The sequence below is a fragment of the Camelus bactrianus genome, chromosome 4 (genome assembly GCF_048773025.1).
Source record: "Camelus bactrianus isolate YW-2024 breed Bactrian camel chromosome 4, ASM4877302v1, whole genome shotgun sequence".
Classification (NCBI taxonomy): Eukaryota; Metazoa; Chordata; class Mammalia; order Artiodactyla; family Camelidae; genus Camelus; species Camelus bactrianus.
Genome location: NC_133542.1, coordinates 45,335,142 through 45,343,437, shown reverse-complemented (window position 1 = coordinate 45,343,437; position 8,296 = coordinate 45,335,142). Strand labels below are relative to the sequence as shown.

Here is an 8,296-nt window from a genome sequence, read left to right as displayed (position 1 = left end):
ATAAAGCCAACCACAAAATAAGAATCAACAGAATGCAGTAATCCAATCATAAAGGACAGTCAAATGTGCTTACACATGTTCAAGAAATCTATCATCTAAATTATAAATAATAAATAGTTCATTTGTGTCTTTTTTTTTTTTTTTTTTTTTTAGATTCCACATATAAGTGATATCATATGGCATTTTACTTTATCTTTCTGGCTTTCTTCACTTAGAATGACAATCTCCAGGACCATCCTTGTTGCTGCTGGTAGATAGACAAGACAGATAATCACATCTTTTGCGGGGGGAGTAATTAGGTTTATTTATTATTATTTTTTAGAGGAGGTGTTGGTGATTGAACCCAGGATCTCATGCATGCTAAGCATGTGCTCTCCCCCTATACCACATCTTCATCCAGTCATCTATTGATGAACATTAGGGTTGTTTCCATGTCTTCGCTATTGTAAATAGTGCTGCTATGAACATTGGGGTGCATGGATTGTCTTTTTATTATTGAGTTGTAAGATTTAGTGAAAGGCTTGGAGTGGATGAATAATAAAATCTATTAGTTGGAGTCAACAAAAAGGGGTAAATGAAAATTATCTTTATTTTACAGATAAGGTAATGTCCCATAATGACAGTGAGTGGCAGAGCTAGGATTCAAGCCAAGATTGGTTCCAGAGGCCTAGATCTTAGTCTTATCCGAGAATGGACAGTGGTTCCCTGAACTCTTCTAAATTTATTGCCTTGCCCCCAATTCTAAATTAATCTCCCGTCAAACTCCCATCTCTGGCCAGCCCTTCGTTCCTTGCCGAACTTCCTCGGAGGCGCCAGCAGGTGGCGATGAGGTCCCCGCCATGGGCCGCTCTGTCCCGCGCGTGCACTTCTGTGGTGCCCGGCCGCAGGCGCGGCCGCTGCACTTCCGGGCGCCGTTCAAGGTGAGCCAGGGTCTCCCTAAACCCCCTTACACTCCCTTTTCCCTTAAGTAAGGGACCCTCCCAGCCCACTCACAGAGCTCGCAGTCTAGCGGGCCCAGTACCCGGGTCAGGGTGCCCAGGCAGAGGCTGGGTAGCCATCCGAGGAGGCAGAGCCATCCGGACGTCCGGGTTCCAGCAAGGCCCAGCCGCCTCAAGACCCTGAGCCTCTGCCGTGCTGCGCCGGGGAAGCGGAGCAGGACTCCTTCCCTTCGTCTCCTCGGTCCCCGCCAGGCGGCGCCGTCAGCCTGGTCCGGGTTCCCCTGCGGCTGCGAGCCTTGGCCACCCCAGGGTTGTTGAAATTGGCGGAGAAACGGGCTTTCAGAAAGCAGTCTACCAACTGGAATAAGTTTCCCTCGTGGACTGTGTTTTCCATCATTAGGATCTCCTGGAGTACATGTGCAAATTCCTGTGCTCCACCCCCGAAGATTCTGATTCAGGGGATCTGGGGTGGCACCTGGAAATCAGCATTTAAAAACAGCCGTTCCAGGTTGATGCCCATAGTTTGTGCATTTCACCTTCAGAAACTCTGGTATAGCTGGTGGAGAGGAACATTGCATTGGGTTGGCTATGGCACTGTTTATCTTCAGGAAGGCTTCTAAGAGGAAGTGATTCTAGCTGGGCTTTGTATTGAGAGACTGTCCACCGATTCTTTGCCTCACAGTTATGAATTCCCTCCCCCAACACCACCAGGATGCAGAAGATCTCAGTGCTGCTCTTCCTGGCCTGGGTCTGTCTCCTCTTCTACGCCGGCATTGCTCTCTTCACCAGTGGCTTCCTGCTCACCCGTTGGGAGCTCACCAACCATAGCAGCTGCCAAGAGCCCCCAGGCCCTGAGTCCCTGCCATGGGGGAGCCGAGGGAAGCCTGGGGCCTGCTGGATGGCTTCCCGATTCTCCCGGGTTGTGTTGGTGCTGATAGATGCTCTGCGATTTGACTTTGCCCAGCCTCAGCTCTCCCACAGTTCTGGGGAGCCTCCTGTCTCCCTGCCCTTCCTGGGCAAACTGGGCTCCTTGAAAAAGATCCTGGAAATTCAGCCCCACCATGCCAGGCTCTACCAGTCGAAGGCTGATCCCCCAACTACCACCATGCAGCGCCTCAAGGCTCTCACTACTGGCTCGCTGCCTACCTTTATTGATGTTGGCAATAATTTTGCCAGCTACGCCATAGTGGAAGACAATCTCATTAAGCAGTTTGTCAGCACAGGTTAGTCTGGGCCAGTAGTAACTTGGCAGATTTCTTGTTTAGAAGTCAGAGAGCCAGAACCTCGGGTGCCCAGCTGCATGCTTGACTATGAGTACAGGGAAGGAGAAAGAGACCACGGCCCTGCATGCAGGGAGTCCAGGTCTGGGCTTCATCCTTCTGGAGTTTCTAATCTGCATGGGGTATTGGTTTTACTTTTGGGGAGTGCTCAGTAAAGGGGCAAGAGGAAGATGAAGAGAAAATGTGGGTCTGGTATCCTCACAAGTGTGGAGGAGAGTGGAGGGTCCAGGCCCTGTCCACTCAGGTGATTGGGAAAAAGCAAGATGTACCCAGGAAAAACCAGGCAGCAGAGATAACCAAGATCTGAGGACTAGCAGAGCCTTTTGTAGTAACAAGGAGTAAGAAGTATGGGTGGAGTATGCTTGTGGGAAAGATTCCTGGCAGAAAATTTTAGACCTTGAAGGATAGAGTTGTTGGATGAACTGCTTTGCCTTAGACTGCATGTTTGGGATTTCTGATAGATCTTTAAAAGGCCTCTCTTTCCCCTCCCCTGACTCTCATGTCCCTGCAGGAAAGCGTGTGGTCTTTATGGGAGATGATACCTGGAAAGATCTTTTCCCTGGAGCTTTCTCTAAAGCATTTTTCTTCCCATCCTTTGATGTCAGAGACCTACACACAGTGGACAATGGTATCCTGGAACACCTCTATCCAACCAGTGAGCACAGGGCCAGAGCCTGACTAGGACTGGGGGCTGGGGAGGGCTGCTTCAGTCCACACATTCTGAGCCTCGCATGGGTGCAATGGCCTGGGCTTGTGTCCTTGGACATAGGAGCATCAGAACCTGGCTGGGGTTGAGGAGTGGGCCTTAGTCCCCTGTGCTCAGGTTCTCTCCTTCACAGTGGATAGTGGTGAATGGGACGTGCTGATTGCTCACTTCCTGGGTGTGGATCACTGTGGCCACAAGCATGGCCCTGACCATCCTGAAATGGCCAAGAAACTTAGCCAAATGGACCAAATGATCCAGTGAGTGTGGGATATTGGCTGGGGGAGTGGGTTTGTGTCTGAGAATCTCATGATATATGGCCCCAAGAGAAAAAAAATCTTTATTTGGAGCTTCTTTCCTGGCTGAATTCTGTCTTTTCTAGGCCTTTTTCTTGAAGCTAAGGGCCTCATTCATTTTGAGTAACTCAGCATGTGGTTTTGGGCAGTAGGGTCGTGACTAAAGAGATGTCTTTTTGCCAGAGGTCTAGGTCCTACTAATGGAAGTTATGTCTGGGGGTGAAGGGGTCCCTGAGAAAAATCTTTATCCATCCCTACCTCTCAACACATTTCTTGGTCCCCAGGGGACTTGTGGAGCGTCTAGAGAATGACACACTGCTGGTGGTGACTGGGGACCATGGGATGACTGTGAGTGGGAACCATGGAGGGGACAGTGAGCTGGAGACCTCGGCTGTACTTTTTCTGTATAGTCCCACAGCCCTCTTCCCCAGCGCCCCACCAGAGGTGAGGCCTGAGGTATGCTTTGTGTGGTTTTCCCCTATTCAGCTAACATCATGATCATAGCATCCTTGTGGATCCTGCCACTTTAAGCCCACGAATTCATGACCCTGGGCATCCCCGCTCTTATTTCCTATGTAGGCCCCTATACTTCCATCCTAAACACTGACCTCAGTTCTTTGGTGAACCTATTGACCCCTGTCCTTGTTCTCTAGAAGCCAGAGGTAATTCCTCAAATCAGCCTTGTGCCTACGCTGGCCCTGCTGCTGGGCCTGCCCATCCCATTTGGGAACATCGGGGAGGTGATGGCTGAGCTGTTCTCAGAGGTCGAAGACTCCCAGCCTCACTCCTCTGCTCTGGCCCAAGCCTCAGCTCTCCATCTCAATGCCCAGCAGGTAGGTAATGGGCTGGGATTCCAGGTGACAGGGTTAGGTTGGACATAGGAGAAGCATAATGACCCACTCTGTTGTCCTTTGTTCAGTTTTAATCCCACGTTCCGTAGCCATGTCCTCCCTCTCCCCCTGTCCTGGACAGAGTTTGGGTCCCTGATTTCCAAGTACCCCATTTGGTAATACCTGTCCTTGCCTCTGTCCCACATTTATGTCTCTGAGTTTTTCCCTCTGGCCTTTTCTGCCAGGTGTTCCGATTTCTTCACACCTACTCAGCTGCTGCTCAGGACCTCCAAGTTAAGGAGCTTCATCGGCTGCAGAATCTCTTCTCCAAGGCTTCTGCCAACTACCAGCGGCTTCTGCAGAGCCCCCAGGGGGCTGAGGCAGCACTCCAGACTGTGATAACTGAGATGCAGCAGTTTCTGCGGGGAGTTCGGGCCATGTGCATTGAGTCTTGGGCTCGTTTCTCTCTGGTCCGCATGGCAGGGGGTGTTGCTCTTTTGGCTGCTACTTGCTTTCTCTGTCTACTGGTATCCCAGTGGGCAACATCCCCAGGCTTCTATTTACGCCCTCTCCTCGTAATGCCCGTGACCTGTGGTCTGACTGTGGCCACAGTGTGTACTGGACTCCTGGCAACTACTGGGCTACAGCTGGATCCAGTGGTTCTAGGGGCCATGGCTGCAGTGGGCTCACTCCTGCCTTTCCTGTGGAAAGCCTGGGCTGGCTGGGGATCCAGAAGGTCCATGGCATCCCTGCTTCCCATGCCTGGGCCTGTCCTGTTACTCCTGCTCATTCGCTTTGCTGGTCTCTTCTCTGATAGCTTTGTTGTAGCTGAGGCCAGAGCTGCTCCCTTCCTTTTGGCCTCACTCATCTTACTCCTGGTTGCCCAGCTTCACTGGGAGGGCAAGCTGCTGCCACCTAAGCTACTCACAATACCCCGCCTTGGCTTTTTGACCCCAACAGGCCCCCCACGGCACCATGGCGTGCATACCCTTGGGCTTGGAGTTGGGTTGCTTTTATGTATAAGGCTGGCTGGGCTTTTTCATCGTTGCCCTGAAGAAACACCTGCTTGCAGCTCCTCTCCCTGGCTGAGTCCGCTGGCATCCATGGTGGGTGGTCGAGCCAAGAACTTGTGGTACGGAGCTTGTGTCGGGGCGTTGGTGTCTCTGTTAGCTGCTGTGCGCCTATGGCTTCACCGCTATGGGAATCTCAAGAGCCCTGAGCCCTCTGTGCTCTTTGTGCGCTGGGGGCTGCCCCTGATGGTACTGGGCACTGCTGCCTACTGGGCATTGGCATCGGGGGCAGATGAAGCACCACCACGTCTCCGGGCCCTAGTTGCTGGGGCATCAGTGATGCTGCCTAGGGCTGTGGCAGGGTTGGCTGCTGCGGGGCTCATGCTGCTGCTTTGGAGGCCGGTGGCGGTGCTGGTGAAAGCTGCGACAGGTGCTCCAAGGACCAGGACTGTCCTCGCTCCCTTCTCAGGCCCCCCTGCTTCTCAGGCTGACCTGGATTATGTGGTTCCTCAAATCTACCGACATATGCAGGAGGAGTTCCGGGGCCGGCTAGAGAGGACCAAATCTCAGGCCCCCCTGACGGTGGCTGCCTATCAGTTGGGGAGTGTCTACTCAGCTGCTATGGTCACGGCCCTCACCCTCTTGGCCTTCCCACTTCTGCTACTGCATGCAGAGCGCATTAGCCTTGTGTTCCTGCTTCTGTTTCTGCAGAGCTTCCTTCTCCTGCATCTGCTTGCTGCTGGGATACCCGTCACCACCCCTGGTAAATACATATCTCAGCCCTGATTCATCCAAGGAGAGTAGTGACGTGAGTTCAGCCCCTCTTATTTTCAGGGAGGTGTTGCTCTTCAGGTTCTTCACCTTGACACAGGGTCTCACGTCCCGACAGTTGAGAGGGTCTTCCTGATGTCCTCTCTCTTATCTACTGTAGCCAAGCTAATGGAGCCATCCCATTGGCTTTCAGGGCCAGAGGGTTCATGGAGAAGGGAGACAAGCAGTACTCCAAGACTCAGTTCTTATGGACATGCTGCATCCTCATGAGCACATTCCCTGATTATCCTGTGATGAGAGTGGTGAATTATGAGTGTTTAATGTCATAGTGACCTGGGTGTATATGAGAGAGAGAAAGAGATGGATCACAGATTAGAGCAGTGAGGCTTTTTGCCACGGAGGGAATTAGAGATACTATAAGAAGGTTGGGGTGATGGGCATGCGCATATGTAAGAATTAGCATGGAAGTAGTTGTATATGATCTTGGGGCAGTGGGCTGTGGATTAGGGAGCAGGATGTGACTGTAAAGAGGCTTATCTCTTCCCCCAGGTCCTTTTACTGTGCCATGGCAGGCAGTCTCTGCTTGGGCCTTCATGGCCACACAGACCTTCTATTCTACGGGCCACCAGCCTGTCTTTCCAGCTATCCATTGGCATGCAGCCTTCGTGGGAGTCTCAGAGCGTCTTGAGTCTAGCAGTCTGTCTGCTTTCCTGGTGGGAGCCAACACCTTTGCCTCCCATATCCTCTTTGCAGGTACCTCCTCATTCCTCCCTTGCTTCCATTGTTTACTCTGGCTTTGTGGAAGGAAAGGAAACCCCTGGATTTGAGTGGGGAAATGTGATTTTGTTGGATCTTTGGTACCCCTTGGCCTATGCTAATTAGAGGCTGAGCCAGCTAGAATAGTTGGGGGTCAGGGTGGCCTGGTACCTAGGTCCTTCATTGATTCTAGCCCTGCCTTCCTCTGAGGCAGTAGGTTGCCCATTGCTCCTGCTCTGGCCCTTTCTGTGTGAGAGTCAAGGGTCCCGGAAGAGGCGACAGCTCCCCGGGAATGAAGCTGAGGCCAGAGTCAGACCTGAGGAGGAGGAGGAGCCACTGATGGAGATGCGGCTCCGGCAGGCACCTCACCACTTCAATGCAGCGCTGCTGCAGCTGGGCCTCAAGTACCTCTTTGTCCTTGGTATTCAGGTGGGTGCAGGGGAGAGATCACGGAGTTAGTGACCTTTTCTCATGGGTGTACATCACATTCTTTCTCATACTTTGCCAAAACCCTAGAAGAGAGCCTTGACTGAGATATAGATAAGTGAAGTGGTTGTCCAAAGGCCGGTGGCCTCGAATGGTAGTATTGAGACTTGAACCTGGTTCTCCTTCATCCTAGTCTTGGACTGTTACCTTTCTACAAGCTAGATTTGGACCCTGATGGTTGCATTTGGGGGTTACTCCCATTAGTGGACAGACTGGAAAAGCTGAAGTGATGGCCAGGATTCTTTCCTAAGCTGTGATCATGGATTCTCCTTTCGTTCAGAGGCAGAAGGTGTGACTCTGACATTCCCTCCACCCTGGGAGGCAGAGCCTGAGTGTCAGCGGCACAGATGAATAATGCTTGCCCAAGGTCACATAGCAAGTCATGGTGGGGCCAGGAAAAGAATTAGATCTCCTAACTTTTAGCCCAGGGTTTTTTCCACTGACACTGCTTTCTCCCCCTTCCATTCTTCACAGGGGCCTACAGCAGCTCTCTGTTTGACCTGCTTCCCCCTCCCCTTCCCGAATAACTTGACTCCTCCTCTCTTTCCTTAGATTCTGGCCTGTGCCTTGGCAGCCTTCATCCTCCGCAGGCATCTCATGGTCTGGAAGGTGTTTGCCCCCAAGTGAGTGGATTTGCGTGAGAAGTATTGGTGTAGGGGAGGGTGAAGCTTGGAGAAAACAGTGAACATCCAGAGTAGATGAGGTTTTTGCCTCCACAGGGAAAAGGCTGTAAACCTAATTTCTGTGTCCTTTGAGATTCTCCACCTTTCTTTGCAGGTTCATGTTTGAGGGCATGGGCTTCATTGTGAGCAGCGTGGGACTTTGCCTGGGCATAGCTTTGGTGATGCGAGTCGATGGTGCTGTGAGCTCCTGGTTCAGGCAGTTAGTTCTGGCCCAGCAGAGAGGTGGAGAACAGTCTGGCCTGGTCTTTACAGGTGCTGAATCATCCGCAGGAGAGGCTCAGCCACACCTCTTACCACTATGCAGCCAGGAGCTACTGACATCTGGAACTTCATTATTTTATAATTCAAAATTATAGTGGAGCCTAATCCCTAACTCCTGTTTTGGATACATCTGAGGGACTGGGGGAACTTTCTCCAAAGTGGAATAAAATAATAATGTAAATATGTGTGTTTGAGGTGTGGGGGTGCCCCCACTGTCCTACAGGGGATATGAGGAGGGTTGGTCTTCCCTCATCCAGGCACTGATAGGATCAGCCATCTTAT

The 8,296-nt window shown here is 51.7% G+C and overlaps 1 protein-coding gene across 6 annotated transcripts; it reads left to right on the top strand.

Annotated features, from left to right (window-relative positions):
* The first annotated feature begins 791 nt into the window (after positions 1 to 791).
* Positions 792 to 8,195, top strand: PIGO (phosphatidylinositol glycan anchor biosynthesis class O). 6 transcript variants are annotated; one of them, XM_045515171.2, is made up of 11 exons: positions 792 to 920; positions 1,650 to 2,161; positions 2,730 to 2,846; positions 3,058 to 3,181; positions 3,502 to 3,673; positions 3,871 to 4,050; positions 4,293 to 5,820; positions 6,378 to 6,581; positions 6,799 to 7,013; positions 7,623 to 7,693; positions 7,848 to 8,195. In XM_045515171.2, the coding sequence occupies exons 1-11, from the start codon at positions 826 to 828 to the stop codon at positions 8,107 to 8,109; spliced, it is 3,480 nt and encodes a 1,159-aa protein (XP_045371127.1). In that variant the 5' UTR covers positions 792 to 825; the 3' UTR covers positions 8,110 to 8,195. The 6 variants fall into 6 exon arrangements, with proteins under 6 accessions (XP_045371127.1, XP_010951113.2, XP_010951112.2 ...); XM_010952811.3 differs by having other exon boundaries at positions 2,730 to 2,873; positions 3,502 to 3,661; XM_010952810.3 differs by having other exon boundaries at positions 2,730 to 2,873.
* Positions 8,196 to 8,296: the final 101 nt, after the last annotated feature.